The sequence below is a fragment of the Coregonus lavaretus genome (assembly GCF_964263955.1).
Source record: "Coregonus lavaretus genome assembly, chromosome: 21".
NCBI lineage: Eukaryota > Metazoa > Chordata > Actinopteri > Salmoniformes > Salmonidae > Coregonus > Coregonus lavaretus.
In genome coordinates, this window is record NC_140008.1 from 2372156 (window position 1) to 2398319 (window position 26164).

Consider the following 26164-nt stretch of genomic DNA (forward strand, 5'->3'; position numbering starts at 1 on the left):
AGTGTCATAGCAAAGGGGTGTGAATACTTATGTAAGTTAGATATTTCTGTATTTCATTTTAAATACATTTCTAAAAACATGTTTTCACTTTGTCATTTTGGAGTATTGTGTAAATGGGTGGGGGAAAAAAATCTGTTTAATCCATTCTGAATTGGGGGGAGCAGGTGTGTGTAATGATGGAGAGCAGGGGTGTGTAATGATGGAGAGCAGGTGTGTGTAATGATGGAGAGCAGGTGTGTGTAATGTCAATGTAATGAAGGCCTACCTTCAAACTCAGTGATAGAGGAATTTGTATGTTTAGAGTAATGACTAAAAGTGTTCCACCCCGATACTGTATAAATGTGTAAACTGTGTTAAGAGTTATAAGACAATAAGCCCACTAACAGAGAAGGGGGTTAGAAACTGCTGAGACAAACATTCCAGGAGAAAGGAGACCTAGAAACTGTCACACTTAAACATTCTGTACTGTGGAAATGTACAGGCCGCCTAAAGGTGGGCGGAGCAAAGTCCTTTGTGAGGACGCATATAAAAAAGGCTGTGTGTGTTTTTAGCGCCAGAACGCTATCTGAATAAAATTGCTGATCTCTTGCAGACTGGAGAATTTGTTTAATTCTTAATTAACCAGAGCCTTACAACCTCTGGGAATTATTCAAAGCTTGAGTAACTATTAGAGATATAAATTCTCGTGACACTCAGTGCCTCTTTGCTTGACATCATGGGAAAATCAAAAGAAATCAGCCAAGACCTCCAAAAATTGTAGACCTCCACAAGTCTGGTTCATCCTTGGGAGCAATTTCCAAACGCCTGAAGGTACCACATTCATCTGTACAAACAATAGTACGCAAGTATAAACACCATGGGACCACGCAGCCGTCATACTGCTCAGGAAGGAGACGCGTTCTGTCTCCTAGAGATGAACATACTTTGGTGCGAAAAGTGCAAATCAATCCCAGAACAACAGCAAAGGACCTTGTGAAGATGCTGGAGGAAACAGGTACAAAAGTATCTATATCCACAGTAAAACGAGTCCTATATCGACATAACCTGAAAGGCCGCTCAGCAAGGAAGAAGCCACTACTCCAAAACCGCCATAAAAAAGCCAGACTTCGGTTTGCAATTGCACATGGGGACAAAGATCGTACTTTTTGGAGAAATGTCCTCTGGTCTAATGAAACAAAAATAGAACTGTTTGGCCATAATGACCATCGTTATGTTTGGAGGAAAAAGGGGTAGGCTTGCAAGCCGAAGAACACCATCCCAACCGTGAAGCACGGGGGTGGCAGCATCATGCTGTGGGGGTGCTTTGCTGCAGGAGGGACTGGTGCACTTCACAAAATAGATGTCATCATGAGGAAGGAAAATTATGTGGATATATTGAAGCAACATCTCAAGACATCAGTCAGGAAGTTAAAGCTTGGTCGCAAATGGGTCTTCCAAATGGACAATGACCCCAAGCATACTTCCAAAGTTGTGGCAAAATGGCTTAAGGACAACAAAGTCAAGGTATTGGTGTGGCCATCACAAAGCCCTGACCTCAATCCTATAGAAAATTTGTGGGCAGAACTGAAAAAGCGTGTGCGAGCAAGGAGGCCTACAAACCTGACTCAGTTACACCAGCTCTGTCAGGAGGAATGGGCCAAAATTCACCCAACTTATTGTGGGAAGCTTGTGGAAGGCTACCCAAAACGTTTGACCCAAGTTAAACAATTTAAAGGCAATGCTACCAAATACTAATTGAGTGTATGTAAACTTCTGACCCACTGGAAATGTGATGAAATAAATAAAAGCTGAAATAAATCATTCTCTCTACTATTATTCTGACATTTCACATTCTTAAAATAAAGTGGTGATCCTAACTGACCTAAGACAGGGAATTTTTACTAGGATTAAATGTCAGAAATTGTGAAAAGCTGAGTTTAAATGTATTTGGCTAAGGTGTATGTAAACTTCCGACTTCAACTGTACAAATAAAGTGGCTGAAACAGTATGTACATAGGGCAGCAGTCTCTAAGGTGACTAAGGTTCAGGGTACTGGGTGGAGGCCGGCTAGTGGTGACTGTTTAACAGTCTGATGGCCTGGAGATAGATGCTGTTTCTCAGTCTCTCGGTCCCAGCTTTGATGCACCTGTACTGTCTCCGCCTTCTAGATGGTAGTGGGGTGAACAGGTCGTGGCTCGGGTGGCTGAGGTCCTTGATGATCTTCTTGGCCTTCCTGTGACACCGGGTGCTGTAGATGTCCTGGAGGGCAGGCAGTGTGCCCCTGGTGACTTACTTTCTGGAGAGTAGAGGACTAATGTCACCAGATCAAAGTCATTTCAGGAAAGACTGACTTACTTTCTGGACAGTAGAGGACTAATGTCACCAGATCAAAGTCGTTTCAGGAACGACTGACTTACTTTCTGGACAGTAGAGGACTAATGTCACCAGATCAAAGTCGTTTCAGGAAAGACTGACTTACTTTCTGGAGAGTAGAGGACTAATGTAACCATATCAAAGTGGGTTCAGGAAAGGCAGGGGAACGATGAATCCTGTACATTTACATTTACATTTACGTCATTTAGCAGACGCTCTTATCCAGAGCGACTTACAAATTGGTGCATTCACCCTATAGCCAGTGGGTTAACCACTTTACAATAATTTTTTTTTGTGTGGGGGGGGGGGGGGGGGGGGTAGAAGGATTACTTTATCCTATCCCAGGTATTCCTTAAAGAGGTGGGGTTTCAAATGTCTCCGGAAGGTGGTGAGTGACTCCGCTGTCCTGGCGTCGTGAGGGAGCTTGTTCCACCATTGGGGTGCCAGAGCAGCGAACAGTTTTGACTGGGCTGAGCGGGAACTATGCTTCCGCAGAGGAAGGGGAGCCAGCAGGCCAGAGGTGGATGAACGAAATGCCCTCGTTTGGGTGTAGGGACTGATCAGAGCCTGAAGGTACGGAGGTGCCGTTCCCCTCACTGCTCCATAGGCAAGCACCATGGTCTTGTAACGGATGCGAGCTTCAACTGGAAGCCAGTGGAGTGTGCGGAGGAGGGGGGTGACGTGAGAGAACTTGGGAAGGTTGAACACCAGACGGGCTGCGGCATTCTGGATGAGTTGTAGGGGTTTAATGGCACAGGCAAGGAGCCCAGCCAACAGCGAGTTGCAGTAATCCAGACGGGAGATGACAAGTGCCTGGATTAGGACCTGTGCCGCTTCCTGTGTAAGGCAGGGTCGTACTCTCCGAATGTTGTAGAGCATGAACCTGCAGGATTGGGTCACCGCCTTGATGTTAGCGGAGAACGACAGGGTGTTGTCCAGGGTCACGCCAAGGCTATTCGCACTCTGGGAGGAGGACACAACGGAGTTGTCAACCGTGATGGCGAGATCATGGAACGGGCAGTCCTTCCCCGGGAGGAAGAGCAGCTCCGTCTTGCCAGGGTTCAGCTTGAGGTGGTGATCCGTCATCCATACTGATATGTCGGCCAGACATGCAGAGATGCGATTCGCCACCTGGTTATCAGAAGGGGGAAAGGAGAAGATTAGTTGTGTATCGTCAGCGTAGCAATGATAGGAGAGGCCATGTGAGGATATGACAGAGCCAAGTGACTTGGTGTATAGGGAGAAAAGGAGAGGGCCTAGAACTGAGCCCTGGGGGACACCAGTGGTGAGAGCACGTGGTGCGGAGACAGCTTCTCGCCACGCCACTTGGTAGGAGCGACCGGTCAGGTAGGACGCAATCCAGGAGTGAGCCGCGCCGGAGATGCCCAGCTCGGAGAGGGTGGAGAGGAGGATCTGATGGTTCACAGTATCAAAGGCAGCAGATGTGCCACCAGCACTGTACTGTGCCTTGAGTCAGTCATACGGAAGGCACAGGCAAATAAGGAGGTGGTGGTAGCCGTTTCCTTTGATGTAGAGAAGGCTTATGATACGATGTGGAAGGAAGGAAGGCCTACGTATCAAGCTGGATAACATAGGGGTTGGAGGAAGGGTTTTTAACTGGATAAAGGATTTTCTTTTTGGCCGATCAATAGAAGTGAGGGTGGGGAGCTCTGTGTCCGAAAGCTATGAGGTGGATAATGGTACCCCTCAGGGAAGTGTCATTAGTCCTTTGTTGTTCTCCATTACGATTGATGATGTATTCTATCAGGTGAGACCGGATATTGGGAGGTCATTGTTTGCGGATGATGGAGCGCTGTGGAAGAGAGGGAGAAATATTACCCATAGAGCCAGAAGAGTTCAAGAAGCGATTAGTGAAGTAGAGCAGTGGTCCCTCAGGTGGGGCTTCAAGTTTTCAGTTGAGAAAAAACTGACTGTGGTTTTTTTCTAGAAGGAAGATTGTGAAGGAAATATACTTGAAGTTGGAAGGAAGGAATCTGGAGAGGATGGGAGGGTTTAGGTTCGTGGGGGTCTGGTTTGACACTCGAATGGCATGGGCAGAGCATATTAACAGAGTAGTTGTCAAAGGAAAGGAAATATTGAATGTGATGCGTTGCTTGTCAGAAATGGAGTGGGGGGGGGGGGGGGGGGCAGATAGAATGGCGTTGAACATGATATATATATATACAGTATATAGCGCTGTTAAGGTCATCACCGGTTTATGGAAGTATAGCATTTGGATCAGCAGCTCAGACATCTTTAAAAAAGCTAGATGTAATCCAGGCCCAAGCCCTAAGAATACGTTGTGGAGCACTCAGGACCTCCCCGATGGCAGCGATGCAGGTAGAGTTTGGAGAGATGCCGTTAAAGTTAAGTAGACAACAGCTAGCCGTGACATATTGGGTAAATCTACAAGGACATCAGGTTACACATCCTACAAAAAAAGGTGCTCCTAGAGTTTCTGGGAACATGAACAAGATCTCAATACAAGCTTTGGGTGGATAGGCAATTGCATGGCGAGAGAGATGGGGTTGTTTGGGAGGGAGTTTAGCCCCTCTGTGGTTCTTCCTGCTATCCCACCTTGGGTTCTCCCTCAACCAGTGATAGATCTAGGGTTGCTTGAGAGGGTAAGAGATTCAGTTGTAAGCGAACATTTAAGAACGCAATACTATGCTTTCTTGAATACATTCACAGATGGATCTAAGGGACCCTAAAACGGGGAGGACAGGAGCAGCTTTTAGTGTTCCTGAGTTTAAGGTGGCAGTGACGAAAAGAGAGCAACGGATCATTTATCTGTTCACACAACGGGAGTTGCTGACCGTACTATTGGCTGCAGAGTGGGTGGAGGAGGTGTGGCCAAACAGGGTAGTCATCTGCTCTGACTCCTGTGCAGCACTGATGAGCTTAAAATTCATGTGTGTCTCAGAGCAGACAGGATGTATTGTATGAGGTTTGTATAGGGTGAAACAGATGGGGGGGGGGGGGGTATTTGTGATGTTCCTCTGGGCACCAGCTCATGTGGGGAGTAGAGGGGAATGAGGAAGTGTATATTATTGCCAAGCAGGCTCTTAAACATCCTAATGTTAAGATGGAATTGTCAAATCAGTAAAGCAGAAGCCAAGGGATTAATAAGAACAGTGGTTAAAAATAAGTGGGAAGAGTTGTGGAACAGGGAGAGTGAGGGAAGACACCTGTATAAGATCCAGGAAAAGGTGGGGGCAGGGAGGTCCTCAGGCCGAGAGAGAAGGGAGGACAGTGTAGTCACAAGGCTCAATAGTACATAGTGGTGGGGAAACATCCGACTGGGAGGTGTGATCATTGTCAGGAGGAGATGGAGACAGTGGAACATGTTCTATTTCAGTGCCAGAAATATGTGAGAGAAAGGGAGCGATTGTTATTAGATTTGAGGAGTAATTGGGTTGAAGAGCCAGGATTAAGTGATCTGCTGGGGAAATCTTCAGGGGATGTAGTATTTAATTATGTATTTCGTTTCCTTAGGGAGACGAGATTATTGGGTAGGATTTAGACCTTCACGGTCTCTGGTCCACACTCCAGTCCAGTTGGTGGCGGTAATGCACCATAAAGTTGGTTGCCAACCGCCATATAAAATCCACAGAAGAAGAAGAAGAAGAAGAAGGAGGTGACATCACCAAACGGAACTTTCAGAATCAAAACAATGGCCGACTGGAGCTAGCTAGTTTTCTTTTAACATGAATGCTATTTTCAACTGTAGATTTACAGGTAGGCATTATTTTAAGGACAATATCAGTGTTATGAGCAAACGATTCACAAAGTGTACATTACGAGCAAGAAACTAGCTGTTTGTGGCCTGCTTTGAGCGTCGCCATGAGTGATGTTGTCGAGAAGACTCTGTCTGCTCTCCCGAGTCTCCTTTCGCTAGACTCGCAGGCAGGAGCTGGGAAACTTTCCCCCTCCTCCAAATTAGGGAACCTGATCAAGGGAATCACTGAACTGACGTCCAAACATGTGAGTACCGTAGCCAGCTCTCTGGCACATTATGGTCAGCATCGCTGACAGCAGTAGCTAACATTAGGTGGCTAGCTATCTGTAATAATAAGGTACCCTTTCTCTACAATTTGTGGTGTATTAGCTAGTGCCCACAGCCAACGTTAGCTGGCTAGCCACAATTAACCACCCTGAAACAAAACTGTAATTATTTACTAGTGTCCACTGATCCCCAAAATTATCCTTAACTTCAAGCCTATGCCGTATTGACCTATGCTTGAGACTGACAGCCTATTTGGTATTGATGTATTAGGATTCCCATTAGCTGACGCCAGTGGCGACAGCTTGTCTTACTGGGGTCCGACACATAACGAAAAAGACAATGCAGACAAAATACTTTACAATTTACATTAAAAACATTAACGTTGCGTGTATCTATCAGTTACACATACATGTCTTTGCAGCACTTGACCATATGAATGGACAATAATCAAGGAAAGATAAAACTAGAGCCTGCAGGACTTGCTTTGTGGAGTGTGGTGTCAAAAAAGCAGAGTATCTCTTTATTACGGACAGACCTCTCCCCATCTTTACATCCATTGAATCTATATGTTTTGACCATGACAGTTTACAAATCAAATCACATTTTATTGGTCACATAGACATATTTAGCAGATGTTATTGCAGGTGTAGTGAGGTAACACCAAGTAATTAAGTCTCCTCAACTAGTTCAACAGCCACACCATTCATTACCAGATTCAGCTGAGGTCTAGAATTTAGGGAATGATTTGTACCAAATACAATGCTCTTAGTTTTAGAGATGTTCAGGACCAGTTTATTACCGGCCACCCATTCCAAAACACACTGCAGCTCTTCTTTAAGGGAAAGGAAAGGGGGATACCTAGTCAGTTGTACAATTGAATGCATTCAACTGAAATGTGTCTTCCACATTTAACCCAACCCCTCTGAATCAGAGAGGTGCGGGGGGGCTGCCTTGATCGACATCCACGTCATCGGCGGCCGGGGAACAGTGGGTTAACTGCCTTGCTCAGGGGTTTCAGGGACTTCCTTAGCTGTAGTTGCTGATGCGTATATATTTTTAACATCACCTACATAAGAGTCACAGCAAAAGCTTTTGTGTGATCTCTTCTACACTATTTTAGGCCCAGCTTTTGGAACTTTGGCTTTCCTGGATATAGCCACTATATTATGATCACTGCATCCAATGGGTACGGATACAGCTTTAGAACAAAGTTCTACAGTATTAGTAAAAATGTGATCAATACATGTGGATGATCTTGTTGCTGTAGTGTTTGTAAACACCCTGGTAGGTTGATTAATAACCTGAACCAGATTACAGGCACTGGTTACGGTGAGAAGCTTCCTCTTGAGCGGACAGCTTGATGAAAACCAATCAATATTCAGGTCCCCAAGAAAGGAGACCTCTCTGTTTACATCACGTACACTATCAAGCATTCCACACATATTATTTAGACACTGACTGTTAGCACTTGGTGGCCTATAGCAACACCCCCAAAGAAAAGGATTTGGATGTGCCAGGTGAACCTGCAACCACAACACTTCAATAACACTTGACATAAGAACTTCTCTAAGCATTACAGGGAAATGGCTCTGAATATATACAGCAACACCTCCCCATAAGCATTTCTGTCTCTTCTGTAGATGTTATATCCTTGTATTGCTACTGCTGTATCATCAAATTAATTATCTAAGTGAGTCTCAGAAATGGCTAAAATATGAATGTTCTCTGATGTTAGCAAGTTATTGATTTCATGAACCTTATTTCTAAGGCTACATATATTAATATGGGCTATTTTCAGCCCTTTCCCGGGTAGTTGATCAGTGATAGACATAATATAGAAAAGAGCAAACGAAGCCCAGAGCCAATGCAGGTCCACTACACCTGGTCCTCACTCTATACACTCTATATACTCTCTATATACTCATTCCTATTGTCTTTCTTTCCAGGAGGAGGAAAAGCTTATTAAAAAGGAACTGGCTGCTATCAAGGAGCAGGTAGCATCTCCCAACACCTCCATGGTAAGTCTCACTTCATCTTCCCGCCAGAAAGCGACACAGAGAGGCATTGCGACGTGTCCGTCAAAATATCTAATCACGCTGAGACTGTTTTGTCTTCGTTCATTTACTTGTATTATATGTGGACTATATGTGGACTATATGTGGACTATATGTGGACTATATGTGGACTATATGTGGACTATATGTGGACTATATGTGGACTATATGTGGACTATATGTGGACTATATGTGGACTATATGTGGACTATATGTGGACTATATGTGGACTATGTTACTTGCAGCGTCTTTCTTAATAATTGCACCAGAGGGGAAACTGAACACTGTATTTTAACACTGTATTGAATTGAATATTTGGACATTCTTCTCAGTCAAATGGTTGCCACATGAAGTAATGTTCATGTATAATAATGTAATTTCAGCGTCAGATGAAGGAAATAATGGTGAGAGCTATCTACTGTGAGATGCTGGGTTACCAGGCGTCCTTCAGTTACATCCACGCCATCAAACTGGCTCAGCAGGGCAGTGTTCTGGAGAAGAGAGTGGGTACGTACCATACATATTCATAGGATGGGTACGAGCCATACATACATATTCATAGGATGGGTACGTTTCATACATATTCATAGGATGGGTACGAGCCATACATACATATTCATAGGATGGGTACGAGCCATACATACATATTCATAGGATGGGTACGAGCCATACATATTCATAGGATGGGTACGAGCCATACATATTCATAGGATGGGTACGAGCCATACATACATATTCATAGGATGGGTACGAGCCATACATATTCATAGGATGGGTACGTTTCATACATATTCATAGGATGGGTACGAGCCATACATACATATTCATAGGATGGGTACGAGCCATACATACATATTCATAGGATGGGTACGAGCCATACATATTCATAGGATGGGTACGAGCCATACATATTCATAGGATGGGTACGAGCCATACATACATATTCATAGGATGGGTACGAGCCATACATATTCATAGGATGGGTACGAGACATACATATTCATAGGATGGGTACGAGCCATAGACATACATATTCATAGGATGGGTACGAGCCATAGACATACATATTCATAGGATGGGTACGAGCCATAGACATACATATTCATAGGATGGGTACGAGCCATACATATTCATAGGATGGGTACGAGCCATACATATTCATAGGATGGGTACGAGCCATACATACATATTAATAGGATGGGTACGAGCCATAGACATACATATTCATAGGATGGGTACGAGCCATACACCTACAGTACCAGTCAAAAATGTGGACACACCTACTCATTCAAGGGTTTTTCTTTATTTGTACTATTTTCTACATAGCATAATAGTGAAGACATCAAAACAATGAAATAACACATATGGAATCATGTAGTAACCAAAAAAGTGTTAAACAAATCAAAATATATTTGAGATTCTTCAAAGTAGCCACCCTTTGCCTTGATGACAGCTTTGCACACTCTTGGCATTCTCTCAACCAGCTTCATGAGGTAGTCACCTGGAATGCATTTCAATTAACAGGAGCGCCTTGTTTTAAAGTTAATTTGTGGAATTTCTTTCCTTCTTAATGCGTTTGAGCCAATCAGTTGTGTTGTGACAAGGTAGGGGTGGTATACAGAAGATAGCCCTATTTGGTAAAAGACCAAGTCCATATTATGGCAAGAACAGCTCAAATAAGCAAAGAGAAACGTCAGTCCATCATTACTTTAAGACATGAAGGTCAGTCAATACGGAACATTTCAAGAACTTTGAAAGTTTCTTTAACTGCAGTCGCAAAAACCATCAAGCGCTATGATGAAACTGGCTCTCATGACGACCGCCACAGGAAACGAAGACCCAGAGTTACCTCTGCTGCAGAGGATACGTTCATTAGAGTTAACTGCACCTCAGAAATTGCAGCCCAAATAAATGCTTCACAGAGTTCAAGTAACAGACACATCTCAACGTCAACTGTTCAGAGGAGACTGCGTGAATCAGGCACTCATGGTTGAATTGCTACAAAGAAACCACTACTAAAGGACACCAATAAGAAGAGACCTGCTTGGGCCAAGAAACACGAGCAATGGACATTAGACTGGTGGAAATCTGTCCTTTGGTCTGATGAGTCCAAATTTGAGATTTTAGGGTCCGCCGTGTCTTTGTGAGACACAGAGTAAGTGAATGGATGATCTCTGCATGTGTGGTTCCCACCGTGAAGCATGGAGGAGGAGGTTTGATGTTGTGGGGGTGCTTTGCTGCTGACACTGTCAGTGATTTATTTAGAATTCAAGGCACACTTAACCAGTATGGCTACCACAGCATTCTGCAGCGATACGCCATCCCATCTGGTTTGTGCTTAGTGGGACTATGATTTGTTTTTCAACAGGACAATGACTCAAAACACACCTCCAGGCTGTGTAAGGGCTATTTGACCAAGGAGAGTGATGGAGTGCTGCGTCAGATAACCTGGCCTCCACAATCACCCGACCTCAACCCATTTGAGATGGTTTGGGATGAGTTGGACCGCAGAGTGAAGGAAAAGCAGCTAACAAGTGCTCAGCATATGTGGGAACTCCTTCAAGACTGTTGGAAAATCATTCCTCATTAAGCTGGTTGAGAGAATGCCAAGAGTGTGCAAAGCTGTCATCAAGGCAAAGGGTGGCTACTTTGAAGAATCTCAAATATAAAATATATTTTGATTTGTTTAACACTTTTTTGGTTACTACATGATTCCATATGTGTTATTTCATAGTTTTGATGTCTTCACTATTATTCTACAATGTAGAAAATAGTAAAAATAAAGAAAAACCCTTGAATGAGTAGATGTGTCAACTTTTGACTGGTACTGTACATATTCATAAGATGGGTACGTTCCGTAGACATACATATTCATAGGATGTTATGTGCTCATATGATATTTATATACAGCATCGGTATGTTATATTCTCCTTTATTTTTTTAATCATTTGATTTGGTAACGATTCAGAAAGCCTAACCTGCTGTAACAACTATGTTTAATGTGTCCAATAGTTCTGTTGATTTCATCTGTGTTTCCAGGTTACCTTGCTGTGTCCTTGTTCCTTAACGAAACTGATGAGTTTCTGCTTCTCCTGGTGAACACCGTCTTAAAGGTGCATTTTTTCAACCCTGATTTGTGTCGTTGGGTTTCCAGTTGTTGAATGCAAGACATTTACATTTACATTTGACATTTTAGTCATTTAGCAGACGCTCTTATCCAGAGCGACTTACAGGAGCAATTAGGGTTAAGTTGCCTTGCTCAAGGGCACATCGACAGATTATTCACCTAGTCGGCTCGGGGATTAGAACCAGCGACCTTTCGGTTACTGGCACAACGCTCTTAACCACTAAAGCTACCTGCCGCAAGATGTGTTGTTGTTCTAAAAACGTGTTTGTTTTGACAGGATCTGCAGAGTACCAACCTGATCGACGTGTGCATGGCTCTAACTGTGGTCAGTCAGGTGTTTCCCAGAGACATGATACCTGCCATCCTACCAGTGGTGGAGGAAAAACTCACACATCCAAAGTGAGCACTTGGACTTTATTATTTCACACAGCTCCTTATACACTTTATGGGCAAACGAGACTTAAATTTGCAGTGGGTCGTTTGGTTTGGTATGTGTGTGTGTGTGTGTGATCTCTGAAGGCATTGAACCTACAACCTTTGCTGTTGCTTGTGTTCTGACAACGCTCTGATTTTAGGACCCTTTACCCCCCCTTTTCATCTGTCCACAGGGAGATCATCCGGAGGAAAGCAGTCCTGGCTCTGTACAAGTTCTACCTCATCGCGCCCAACCAGGTGCAGCACATCCACAGCAAGTTCCGGAAGGCCCTGTGTGACAAAGACCCGGGAGTCATGGCAGCCTCTCTACACATCTACCTGCAGCTCATCAAGGTTACCTTCTGTCACAATGGCATCATTTCTTAAATCCATATCATTGGAGAAAAAAAAGACTTGCCTTTATAAATCTTGGTTTATCAAAAAGTCTTAACAGCAGCACCCAGCTACAGTGGAATTGTTCTACCAATTCATTTCCCCCCCCCATTGATTACATAAATCGCTAACATTTTGTTTTTAGTTGTGCCACTTAAGTACAGACTATACAGTCGTGGTCCAAAGTTTTTGAGAATGACGCAAGTATTGATCTTCACAAAGTTCGCTGCTTCAGTGTTTTTAGATATTTTTTGTCAGATGTTGCTATGGTATACTGAAGTATAATTACAAGCATTCCATAAGTGTCAAAGGCTTTTTATTGACAATTACATTAAGTTTATGCAAAGAGTAAATATTTGCAGTGTTGACCCTTCTTTTTCAAGACCTCTGCAATCCACCCTGGCATGCTGTCAATTCACTTCTGGGTCACATCCTGACTGATGGCAGCCCATTCTTGCATAATCAATGCTAGGAGTTTGTCAGAATTTGTGGGTTTTTGTTTGTCCACCCGCCTCGAGGATTGACCACAAGTTCTCAATGGGATTAAGGTCTGGGGAGTTTCCTGGCCATGGACCCAAAATGTTGATGTTTTGTTCCCCGAGCCACTTAGTTATCAATTTTGCCTAATGGCAAGGTGCTCCATCATGCTGGAAAAGGCATTGGTCGTCACCAAACTGTTCTTGGATGGTTGGGAGAAGTTGCTCTCTAAGGATGTGTTGGTACCATTCTTTATTCATGGCTGTGTTCTTAGGCAAAATGGTGAGTGAGCCAACTCCCTTGGCTGAGAAGCAACCCCACACATGAATGGTCTCAGGATGCTTTACTGTTGGCATGACACAGGACTGATGGTAGGGCTCACCTTGTCTTCTCCGGACAAGCTTTTTTCCGGATGCCCCAAACAATCGGAAAGGGGATTCATCAGAGAAAATGACTTTACCCCAGTCTTCAGCAGTCCAATCCATGTACCTTTTGCAGAATATCAGTCTGTCCCTGATGTTTTTCCTGGAGAGAAGTGGCTTCCTCGCTGCCCTTCTTGACACCAGGCCATCCTCCAAAAGTCTTTGCCTCACTGTGCGTGCAGATGCACTCACACATGCCTGCTGCCATTCCTGAGCAAGCTCTGCACTGGTGGTGCCCCGATCCCGCAGCTGAATCAACTTTAGGAGACGGTCCTGGCACTTGCTGGAATTTCTTGGGCGCCCTGAAGCCTTCTTCACAACAATTGAACCTCTCTCCTTTAAGTTCTTGATGATCTGATAAATGGTTGATTTAGGTGCAATCTTACTAGCAGCAATATCCTTGCCTGTGAAGGTATTTTTGTGCAAAGCAATGACGGCGGCACGTGTTTCCTTGCAGGTAACCATGGTTAACAGAGGAAGAACAATGATTTCAAGCACCACCCTCCTTTTTAAAGCTTCCAGTCTGTTATTCTAACCCAATCAGCATGACAGAGTGATCTCCAGCCTTGTCCTCGTCAACACTCTCACCTGTGTTAACGAGAGAATCACTGACATGATGTCAGCTGGTCCTCTTGTGGCAGGGCTGAAATGCAGTGGAAATGTTTTTTGGGGGATTAAGTTCATTTTCATGACAAAGAGGGACTTAGCAATTAATTGCAATTCATCTGATCACTCTTCATAACATTCTGGAGTATATGGAAATTGCCATCATAAAAAACTGAGGCAGCAGACCACGTGAAAATGTAATATTCGCGTCATTCTCAAAGCTTTTTGACCACGACTGTACTAGCCAATGTCGTGTCCTGTAAGACTATAAGAATATATATGACTGTAAGCAACTTGCTCTTTCCCAATATCTCCAGGAGAACCCGGAGAGCTACAAGGATCTGACCGTGAGCATGGTGACAATCCTGGGACAGGTGGTAGGGGGTAAACTCCCCATGGACTTCAACTACCACAGCATTCCTGCTCCCTGGCTTCAGATACAGCTGCTCAGAATACTGGCCTACTTGGGGAAGGAAGACCAGGGGTACACAGTAACATGTCATATCATTGTGTCCACTCATCCCCCTTCACATTCTGGTGTCACCTTTTATTGAGTAGAAACCTGGGCCAGTTAGTCCTGCAATAAGAAGCACTTTCTACAGAGATTCTCCATGATGCTTTTTTTTTTTAAAGTTCAGTTTAGGCTGAATCTGCGTCTGGGAGACTGACCCCTATAATCATTGTCTATTTAGGTTATAGAGTTTGTTGTTGTCTCGGAAGGGTCGTCTCTGGCAACTCCGTTTTCTAACTAAGCTGTTCCTCTGTTTTTACAGAACTAGTGAGTTGATGTATGACGTGCTGGAGGACTCCTTAAGAAGAGCAGAGATGAACCACAACATGACTTACGGTATGTAACGTGTGGACATTACAAGGTGTGCTTGACATCTGCTACATGGTTGCACATCCCTCATGCCTTTTGGTTTAACTTTCTTATTGGTTTTTTTTTTTTTTTTTCAGCAATTTTATTTGAGTGTGTGAAGACAATCTTTACGGTTCATCCAAAGGCACAACTGTTGGAGAAAGCGGCGGAATGCATCGGGAACTTTGTCCTATCACCTAAGATCAACCTCAAGTATCTGGGTAAGAATCCTCCATGTTCAGCGTGGTCAGAAGTTAGGCCTAATCTTTTTAAATGATATTATAGTTAAGTGATCATCCAGTAGGTAATGTGGACTGAAAGGACATCATTAAAACCAGTTTACAACCACAACTGTTTGTACTTCAGTTGTATTGACGTCATTTAAAGAACTTGCCCGCTGGGCACTCCTATAGTGAGTAATAAATGTGTGTGGATCTCAGGTTTGAAGGCCCTGACGTATGTGGTGCAGCAGGATGCTAACCTGGCCCTGCCTCACCAGATGACCATCATAGAGTGTCTGGACCACTCTGACATCATCATTAAGCGTGAGGTGAGTCATCGTAGTGTCTGGACCACTCTGACATCATCATTAAGCGTGAGGTGAGTCATCGTAGTGTCTGGACCACTCTGACATCATCATTAAGCGCGAGGTGAGTGAGGCAGGATATACCATGGTGTGGCAGGGCTTTGGCATTTACTGTACTCATAGGTGGGATTGCAAAATTCTTAACATTTTTCCCCAAAGTTCCCAGGTTTTCCAGAGATCTCAGTTGGAGGATTCCCAGAATAAGTAGGGAGGGAACTTGGAATCCTCCTACCGGGATTTATGGAAAAATCTGGGAAGTTTGGTAACGTTTCCAGAATTTGACAACCCTTCTTGACCTGTCAATCAATATGCCCCTCCCCCTCTCCCCAACAGACACTGGAGTTACTCTTCCGCATCACCAATGCCCAGAACGTTACAGTGATTGTCGAGAAGATGCTTGAGTTCCTCAGGATGACCAGTGACGACTACAGCACCATAGACCTAGTGGGGAAAGTAGCAGAACTAGCTGAAAAATATCCTTTCATTGTTGAGTCTTTTGGAGCTGTGGGCATCATGCTATGGAAATGGGTTTACTTAGGATTAGCTAGTTGCTACAATCAAAGGCTTTTATTATATGTCTATTGGTTTCTCTCTGCTGATTGGCCAAGAATTTTGTTATCAGTGAGATCTGGAGAAACCTAGAACGTCTGGACCTGAGACTATGATGATAATGGGATTTATTTATTTATTTATTTATTGTTGTTGTAATTTTACCCACTTTTTCTCCCCAATTTCATTATATCCAATTACGATCTTGTCTCATCGCTGCAACTCCCCAACGGGCTCGGGAGAGGCGAAGGTCGAGTCACGCGTCCCCCGAAACATGACCCGCCAAGCCCGCGCTTCTCAACACCCGCTCGCTTAACCTGGAAGCCAGCCGCACCAATGTGTTGGAGGAAAAACACCATTCAACTGACGACCGAAGTCAGCTTGCAGGCGCCCGGCCCGCCACAAGGAGTCGCTAGAGCGCGACGAGCCAAGTAAAGCACCCTACGCCAAACCCTCCCCTAACCCAGGATCGAACCCCAGGCTGTAGTGACACCGCAACACTGCGATGCAGTGCCTTTAAACCGCTGCGCCACTCGGGAGGCCAGTTTGTATCTGTTCTGTTGCTTTTTCATTCATGGCACCAACCCCAATGGTCTGTTGTTCCTATAAACACCCTACGTATGCCCCCGACAATGGCTGGTTCATCCAGACTATGAACTCGGTGTTCTCTCTGGGGGGAGACGTGATGCAGCCTGACATCCCTAACAACTTCCTTAGACTACTGGCTGATGGTAAGTGAACCAATGGACACCCTGAACCTTCCTCAGACTACTAACTGATGGTAAGTAAACCAATGGACACGCTGAACCTTCCTCAGACTATTAACTGATGGTAAGTAAACCAATGGACACCCTGAACCTTCCTCAGACTATTAACTGATGGTAAGTAAACCAATGGACACCCTGAACCTTCCTCAGACTATTAACTGATGGTAAGTAAACCAATGGACACCCTGAACCTTCCTCAGACTATTAACGGATGGTAAGTAAACCAATGGACACCCTGAACCTTCCTCAGACTATTAACTGATGGTAAGTAAACCAATGGTGTTTTCAGATGAATGGTGTTTTCAGATGTTACTAGTGGTCGACATTAATTCCATTTATGTCAGGTTGGGGTCAAGTCCATTTTCAATTCAGTGAATTCGGGAAGCAAACTGACATTTTTTTACATTTTTCACATAAAAACATTTAGGGAAATTATTATTAAAATGTGAGTTTACTTCCCAAATTGACTCAATTGAATGGAATTGACCCCATCCGTGGTTTTTACATGCAGTAATTGATTCCAGGCCTCTGCTGCTCCAGGTGTCGATAGTGTGGAGGACAGGCGGATGAGGCTGTTTGCTGTGGACTCCTACGTGTCCTTGCTACAGGGAGAGACGGCCCAGCTGCCCCAACGCTTCCTACAGGTCATCAGCTGGGTCAGTACACTGTCCTGGATGCTGCTAAAATGATTGAACTCTGTTTCCAGTTTCAATGGAAGACCTTTTAAAGAGGCATTTTGGTCGTTTTATTAAATGAATGTGATTGTTCCTGATGAATAATTCATTCCTACATTCTGACATCAACGTCCTCCATTCAAATAGACCTACCCCAAAACCAAAGAAATCTAACTTCCTGATCACCTCTATGGTTTTCCCTGATCTCTTCTTTTTTTTTTTTACTGTAGGTGCTGGGTGAGTATTCTCACCTGAGAGAGGAGCAGGACTCAGGCACAATAATGAGACTGCTGGCCAGACTTCTGGACCAGAGAAACACCTCCACTGAGACCAGGAGCTGGGTACTGGGAGCCATGACCAAGCTGTGCTCCAACCCAGTGTCTGTGGCCCTGGCCAGGGATGTGTGTGAGAGGTACTTGCCTTCCCTGGGTTACCAATCTGTTTGTGCTAACATTCCACACCTTGTACTCCGTGTCATATGCCAAACATATATATATTTTTTACATTTTAGTAATTTAGCAGCCGCTCTTATCCAGAGCAACTTACAGGCGTAATTAGGGTTAAGTGCCTTGCTCAAGGGCACATCAACAGATTTTTCACCTTGTCGGCTCAGGGATTCGAACCAACGACCTTTCGGTTACTGGCCCAACGCTGTAATTGCTAGGCTACCTGCCACCCCTGTATGACACAGAGTTGGACTGGGATGTTAGCACAAAACCAGTCTGGATTTCAGGCTACTCTCCTACGCTCACACTTCTCACTAGCTGGTTTTGCTAGTAGTGGCTCTTCCGAAGACGTTTTCTTCTTGCAATGACTGTGATATGTGTGTTTTTTTCTTTTTAACCTGCTTTAGGTGAACTAAATGACTAAGTCACTCTGTAATTTCACGTAAATGTAGGTACTCTGGGTCTCTGAATACGGTGCTCCGGCAGAGGGCCCAGGAACTGATGATCCTTAGCCAGGATACAGAGCTCCGAGCCAGGGTACTGCCAGCCGAGGGCAGGCTAGAACACCTGGAGGTACAACGCCATCTATTGGGCCCAACTTGTACTGCTACACCACAGAACGTCATCGGCTCTAAAAACAAAATGTTTATCTTACATTTGACATTTTAGTCATTTAGCAGACGCTCTTATCCAGAGCGACTGACGGTTAGTGAGTGCGTACATTTTTCATACTGGCCCCCTTTTATCTTTATCTTTTATTTAAACTTTATCCAACCAGGTAGTCTTTCTGGCCAAGAACAGACAATCCCAAAGTATTGAACGACTTTAAATATTTGCAGTTGCTCTAACCATTTCCTGTCTTGAGTTGGCTGTGGTGTTTGTTTCGTTCCTCAGGTAGACTCGTCCCTGTCCTTCCTGGATGGCTTTGTGTCTGAGGCGTTGGCTGCTGGGGCAGCTCCTTACAAATCTCCCCACCAGCGGCAGGAGGACCTGGCCCAGGAGAAAGGTAACAAGACGTGACGACCACCGCTTAGGGTTTTTTTTTTACTGGAAAAACACGTCTAATTTATTTTTCGCTTTTTATCATTACTTCCTGTGATCACATGTAGGTAAAATGACTGAATGACTTGTAAGTCGCTTTGGAAAAAGCTGCTAAATGGTATATTATCAATAGTCTGATGCCGTTGTCTTTCGTGTTTTTGACACAAAAGACATTGCACTACCCAGACACTTCAAATGTAGTTAATTTGACTCTCTACCTATTCATTGTTGTTTTTTTTTTTTTTAACATGGCTGCTGTATGACTTCTCTTTTGGGATAAATAAAGTGTCTTCCTCATCTCTTTCCCAGCTCTGACCCTGGAGCCCTATGGTCTGTCCCTGCCGGTCGGTCTGTCCTCCTGCAGCGTCACAGACCGACTGACCGACGGACTTTCTCCTACTCTACTCTCCATGAGCTCAGGCCTGTCTGGGAACGGCACCGAGCTATCTCACGGAGGAGGGTATGTTCTCATCACTCTCTCAGTGTGACTAATGATGGGGAAGACAACTGAATTTTGCTTCAACTGTGCCAAAAAAAAAAAAAATACACAAGTCTCTATGGTTGTCAGTGTTTTAGCTCAGACTGACTAACTCACCACTGGTAGTTTGGGGTTTTGTTGAACCAAATTCAGGGTTATATTAGTACTCCATGTTACTTATATAAACCAAGAAGTAGCATATAAACTGAGTGTACAAAACAATTAAGGACACCTTCCTCATTTTTTAAAATGATTTTATTTTGTATTTAACCTTTATTTAACCAGGTAAGACCCATTTTTGAGGTTAAAAACCTATTTTGCGAGGGCGACCTGGCAAGAAGACAAAACAGGGAAACAACAGCAGCGCGTGTACATAACATATTACGGAAAAATACAAAATACACACAAAATACAAAGTTGTCACAAGTTCCAGATACAACTGAAGATAATAGTATAAAGTAATCCTTCTTCCCCATAAAAAAATAAATTAAAAAAAAGGTGGTTGTCCAAATCCTTCTATCATAAGTTGAATGCACCAATTTGTAAGTCGCTCTGGGTAAGAGCGTCTGCTAAATGACGTAAATGTGAGATTAGAAAAAACTGCAGCTGTCACAAACAGTGTCGTCGATCAGAGTCTTAAAAAAACAGGCGAGGACAATAACTCCCCTAACTTTAATATCTTTTGAAGCGTGCTCCAGGATGAAGGGGCATTATGGGGAAAAATATTATTTCCCCCCATCTCAGTTCTAACCTTAGGAACAGACAAGGACAGCAGCGACTGTGAACGAAGGCTGTATTGAGTGACTGATCTGGTCAGTAAGGAACAGAGATACAAAGGGAGTTGTCCGATTTAATGCTTTGTCCACAAATATTGAGTTGCACCCCCCTTTTGCCCTCAGAACAGCCTCAATTCGTCGGGGCGTGGGCTCTACAAGGTGTCGAAACCGTTCCACAGGGACGCTGGCCCATGTTGACCGCAGTGCTTCCCACAGATGTATCAAGTCTGGATGTCCTTTGGGTGGTGGACCATTCTTAATACACACGGAAACTGTTGAGTGTGGAAAAACCCAGGCTCCTACCACCATACCCCGTTCAAAGGCACTTCAATCTTTTGTCTTGCCCATTCACCCTCTGAATGGCACACACACACAATCCATGTCTCAATTGTCTCAAGGTTTAAAAATCCTTCTTTAACCTGTCTCCTCCCCTTCATCTACACTGATTTTGAAGTGGATTTAACAAGTGACATCAAAAAGGGATCATAGCTTTCACCTGGATTCACCTGGTCAGTCTATGTCATGGAAAGAGCAGGTGTTCTTAATGTTTTGTACACTCAGTTAGGGCTGTGGCGGTCATTTACATTTTATCAGCCGGTTATTGACGGCCGGTCTCACAGTAATTGACTGTTAATTAATGTTTAGTATCTCCAGGCCCCCACAAGCCATTGATGCGCACCTTTTTTTTTTTTTTTTTTTTTTTTAAGTATAATAAATCCATTTAATATACACCACCACAATAAATCCATTATTTATTTTAGGCAGGTCTAAAGAAACATTATGATATGAAGAAAATGTATTTCAGAAGACCGGAATATGAGTTGGCCCACCGTATGTTATCTGGCTATGCTCCACAGCTGTAGACAAGATATGCTTACAAGTCCCCTGCCATTTATTTTATATTATATGATTTTATAGTAAGAAGAATATAATTGAACTTAGCTGAATGAAATGGAAAGAATACTTTTTCCCATTTAAGGAGCGAGTGCACATATGAAGTGGCTATGTTAAAGTAAAAGTGATCAGGTCCTATACGCTAGATTTAGTTATTTGGTAAATGTAGTTGTGAATGATACAATTATCAGAATCTCTTTAGAAATCAAAACACATCTGGGCAGCATGATGCGACTATAGGATATTGATGATTTTGAGAAAGTTGCAAAAAAAAAAAGAAAAAAAGCTTGCGCTCTGATCCTTGCCTCAGGCTACACACCGTGTTCTCTCGTCAAGTGATCATATTTTCACCCATCAGACTATTCTCAATGTAATCTTGGTCTTTACTAATATGTCAAATTAGTTTAGATTTTAGGAATGGCCCATTTTATCAAATGGGTGGGAACAGCGGCAGGGGAAAAAGACGTCATCTGTATGTACTGTAATAATGAATGGAGGCATCGCTCTTTCCTCCCGCCGGTCCATCTTTCAATGACGATGGGTAGGCTACTTTGGTTTTATAGCGGAGCATGTGATTAATATGAGCAGCTGAGAAATACATATAACAACACTTATTTCACTCCACACATCAAGAACTGTTTGAGGAACATGCTCTCACTGCCCCGACCAGGTGATATTCCACCCAGTACTCTGTATGCCGTGGGCTCTCCAACCCTGTTCCCCCAGCTACCCAGTACTCTGTATGCCATGGGCTCTCCAACCCTGTTCCTCCAGCTACCCAGTACTCTGTATGCCGTGGGCTCTCCAACCCTGTTCCTCCAGCCACCCAGTACTCTGTATGCCGTGGGCTCTCCAACCCTGTTCCTCCAGCTACCCAGTACTCTGTATGCCATGGGCTCTCCAACCCTGTTCCTCCAGCTACCCAGTACTCTGTATGCCGTGGGCTCTCCAACCCTGTTCCTCCAGCCACCCAGTACTCTGTATGCCGTGGGCTCTCCAACCCTGTTCCTCCAGCTACCCAGTACTCTGTATGCCATGGGCTCTCCAACCCTGTTCCTCCAGCTACCCAGTACTCTGTATGCCATGGGCTCTCCAACCCTGTTCCTCCAGCTACCCAGTACTCTGTATGCCGTGGGCTCTCCAACCCTGTTCCTTCAGCTACCCAGTGCTTAACTTGGGAAACGTCGATATTAACATGTTTTCGCAACTAAACATGTTTCACTAAACTGTTGACAGCCCGTCTGTCTGCGCGCTCTAGAAAGGAATGAAGGAGAGAGAGGAGGAGATGGAAACGCACGGTGGTGAGATAATCTGTAGCTAAATGTAATGTGTCAGCCGATTCATTATAAAACCAATCCCTATTACTAGGCTATTCCAAATCAAATACAAATTCACTATTGTAGGCTAACTGTAAGCAGCCCTGCACAATCAATGAACCAACAGCATCGCCTAGGCCGATACGTTCTCTCCCAGACGCACGGATAGACATTTTGGAGCGTAGCAGAAGGTAACCAGGCCATCCATTATGCATACTAATACAGTCCACACTCAAAATATGATTACTATAATGTGTTTAATTTGAGAGTATAGGCTAGACTAATGATGTACCAAAGACATCTTAAATCAGTTTTGTTTGATGTTTTTCTGCCATGTATAATATCTGGTAGGATATGTATTGTATGACGGCACAATCATAATATTAATGCTTGTATTACAATAGTAATACAGTCACTGCAACAGCCCTAGACTCGGTGTATAATGAGAACAGTATTGTTCCGAGAACAGAACCTTGAGGAATTTAAACCAGACTGTTGACATGTTCTTTGATATATATATATATAATCTTGTAGAAGACCCAGATTAGTATCCCAATGTTATTTCAGCTCTACCACTCTGAAGTTGGACGGGGTGAAGAGGCTGTGGGGGAAGGAGGGTTACCTGGCCCAGCAGCAGAGTGTAGAAGACGCCCCAACCCCCCCAGTGCAGCTGCCCAGTCCCCTGCTGTCCCCCCAGAGGCCACCTTCCCAGACACAGACGCCTGAGCCTGACCAGGAGAAACAACAGCTGGCCTCGTCACTCTTCGTTGGCCTGGGGTCCCACAACTCTGTGTGTCTGGTGAGATTACCTTCTACTGTTTGTTCATCAAGCATGTCAATCAAATGTATTTCAGGCTTTGTTTAAACCCTTTTACATCAATAGTTGTCAAAAGTGCTTTACAGTAACCCGGCCTAGACTTCAAAGCAGAAACATACAGGTGCTTTAGCTATCAGCTCACAGCTTTTACTGTTAGCTATCAGCTCACAGCTTTTACTGTTAGCTATCAGCTCACAGCGGGTACTGTTCGATATCAGCTGGTACTGTCCCCAACAGATGGGCAGAGCCGAGCCGGCGCCCCAACACTTCAGAAGGAAACCCAGAGGTGGGTCATCAGGCGCCAGCGAACGCTCCTCTGACTCCTCCCATTCGTCTCGCAGCGCTGCCGTGGACAACCTGCTGCTCAGCAACCTGCTGGACTCTACCACTGTGGCCTCAGAAGGGGGTGCTACCACCACCACACCTCAACAGACCTCCCAGAGAACACTGGACCATACCACGAGCAACGGTAACCCCCATGTAGAGGGGAAGGAGGAGGGAGTAGCAGCAGGAGGATCTCTCTCTCTGATCAGGGGCATGGTGGCTGTTGTACTGCCCACACACACAGAGACAGACCCACAATCAGATCTACACCCAGCCCCTCACCCAGCTCCACCCCTAGAGAGACCCAGGGACCTCCCTCTCACCTCCCACCTGCCAGCAGAGCTCTCTGGGCTGGCCCGCTCTGAGCTCACCCCCCTCTGCTCGGACCAGGACCCCAGCCTGGCTCTGTCAGCCTGTAGAGTGTATAAAGAGGACGCCTTAGTGGTGCTGGTCTTCATCGTCAACAACACTAACTCAACACTCCACCAGATGGCGCTGCAGCTCACCTGCAAAGAACTGGAGGTATCTTTTCAGACAGAACTTAACAACAAAGTTGCCTTGTTTTTCAGAAATCCTGGTTGGAGGATCCCGGAACCAAGACAGAAAAACCAGGGGATCCTCCAAACCGGGATTTAGAAAAACCAGGGATCTTTGGGAAAGTTTCAGGAATTTTGCAGCCCTAATTCAAACTGGTGTCTATCATGTTGTTTCCCCCCTCAGATCTCCTGTATCTCAGGCAGTCCGTTAAAGGAGGTTAAGGGTCACAGTGTGTCGGTTTGTCTGCACACGGTTGTCATGAAGAGAGCCTCAGTCCAGGTGGAGCTGGCAGGGCTGCTGTCCTACCAGAGACCCTTGGGCCAGCCTCGGGCAGCACAGTTCTCACTGAGCCTCTCCCTGAAACACTTCATCAGGTAAAACCTCCTGCTATCTGTAACTGGCAGCGCTGGTCTTACGGGTCACCCTGAATCCTAATGTCTCTCTTGGACAGAGTACGTAAAACATAAATGGTACCGTACATCTGTCATGATCCAACGGAAAAAAAAGTACGAAAAAAATGTCACTAACTGTAAGTCGCTCTGGATAAGAGCGTCTGCTAAATGACTAAAATGTCAAATGTAACGACAGGATGCGTGAGAAAAAGGAGCAGCCTTAGTTCCGGTGCTTTGGACAAATCACGATTTCGCAGGGGTTAGTGTCTTTTGAATTTCGGAAAGCGGAGGGGATATATTTGGCCAATAGACTTGTCCGTAACTTGCAAAGAGAGAGGGTGGAGCTCATAGTTCCGGTTCCCCTCCTAGTTCTATCTCTTCTATTAACACATATGGACCCAGAACGTAAAACGAGCATCTGAATAATGACATAAGACTTTAGTTCTGGGTTAACTGAGATGACCTGAATCCAAATACAACTCCTACCCCTACTTCATAGGCACTAGTGTAGATCTGAGAGCGTAAACAATATGGCAGCAATTCCATCTGGCCAATCATAGGGCGAGATGGAGATGGAGCCACCACCCCAATGCTTACGTCCAATGTTCTCAGCTCTACACCTAGTGCCTATGGGGTAAGGGCTAGGGGTTGATTTGGGGGGATTCAGGGATCCTCCATTAGCCAATACTACTTCCTGTGTGTGCAGACTGTTGACATTCTACTTCCTGTTTGTCTTTTTATGCAGGCCGCTGACTGTGTCCACAGGGGAGTATGGGAAAATGTGGTTGTCTTTCTCTCATGACTTGAAGCAGAACCTTCGACTGGTAACAACAGAACACCAAGAACCTCTGACGGCCACACTGGACGCACTGAAGAGCAAACTACACCTCCACATTGTCGACATCATAGGTCAGCAGGTGTTTTTAGTTCTGCCTGTCACAGTCTCATATGTCTTAATGCTTTAACTCAGCCCTGACCATTTAGAAAATATAATGATCATCAAAATACTGTTGTACATCTTACTGTCGTAACTGTTGTCAATACCACTTCCTCATTAAGTGGGTAATGGAAGTTATTACTTTTTGACCTTTTTATCCTTTCCCCTTAGGGTCAGAGGGCATCGTGGCGTGCCGGCTGCTCCAGGGGGAAGGTCACGGTCAGCCGTGTCTGCTTCACTGTCGTGTCCACGCCGACACTCTGGCCGTGTGGCTGCGCTCCCCTGTCCCTGAGCTGCCGGACTCCCTCCTCTACCACTGTCAGAAAGCCCTGACGGAGACCTGAGCCGGGCCGTGTGGCTGCGCTCCCCTGTCCCTGAGCTGCCGGACTCCCTCCTCTACCACTGTCAGAAAGCCCTGACGGAGACCTGAGCCGGGCCGTGTCTCATTCCAGAAAGATGTTCCACTTTTCCTTCTGCCCTCGTTCACCTCACTGGTCAAACATGGCTTGATCTGTTTTTTTTTTGTAAGTAATATTGGCAGCGACTAAGGATGCGTTTAGACAGGCAGCCCAATTCTGATAAAAAAATTTTCTGATGTGAAAAGATCTGATGTGATTGGTCAAAAAGACCAATTAGTGGAAAAAAAATATCAGAATTGGGCTGCCTGTCTAAACGCAGCCTGCCTATTTGGTTTTATACCTGCCCAGTTGTTTGTCTCATCGGTAAAAGAGAGTCAACAAGGAGGAAGGGGAGGAAACCACTTCATGGAATGAAGTACAGCCCTGAGCTCACTGGCCCACAGCACCACCACTGCAGGGCCAACTGAAGAGGTTCCACAGAATCTCCTCGTTGAAGCACAGAGACAGAAGGAACCAGTGGAAAGCAGCTGACATTATGTGTCCTTGTCTTATTTTTTATAA

General features: G+C 44.7%; 1 protein-coding gene across 1 annotated transcript; it reads left to right on the forward strand.

Annotated features, from left to right (window-relative positions):
• Nucleotides 1-6007: 6007 nt before the first annotated feature.
• On the forward strand, nucleotides 6008-25839 carry ap4e1 (adaptor related protein complex 4 subunit epsilon 1). The gene is made up of 22 exons (XM_084185905.1): nucleotides 6008-6336; nucleotides 8305-8376; nucleotides 8796-8919; nucleotides 11452-11525; nucleotides 11817-11938; nucleotides 12148-12307; nucleotides 14169-14335; nucleotides 14625-14698; nucleotides 14809-14931; nucleotides 15151-15260; nucleotides 15630-15769; nucleotides 16464-16576; nucleotides 17153-17268; nucleotides 17517-17698; nucleotides 18185-18305; nucleotides 18627-18738; nucleotides 19083-19233; nucleotides 22805-23036; nucleotides 23292-23900; nucleotides 24099-24289; nucleotides 25053-25216; nucleotides 25416-25839. The coding sequence occupies exons 1-22, from the start codon at nucleotides 6196-6198 to the stop codon at nucleotides 25586-25588; spliced, it is 3471 nt and encodes a 1156-aa protein (XP_084042031.1). The 5' UTR covers nucleotides 6008-6195; the 3' UTR covers nucleotides 25589-25839.
• Nucleotides 25840-26164: the final 325 nt, after the last annotated feature.

Coding starts and splice junctions, on each gene's coding strand:
- ap4e1 (XM_084185905.1), top strand. CDS start 6,196: ATGAGTGATGTTGTCGAGAAGACTCTGTCTGCTCTCCCGAGTCTCCTT. Junction 16,577..17,152: donor CCTTAGACTACTGGCTGATG/GTAAGTGAACCA, acceptor CTGCTGCTCCAG/GTGTCGATAGTGTGGAGGAC. Junction 25,217..25,415: donor CCACATTGTCGACATCATAG/GTCAGCAGGTGT, acceptor CTTTCCCCTTAG/GGTCAGAGGGCATCGTGGCG.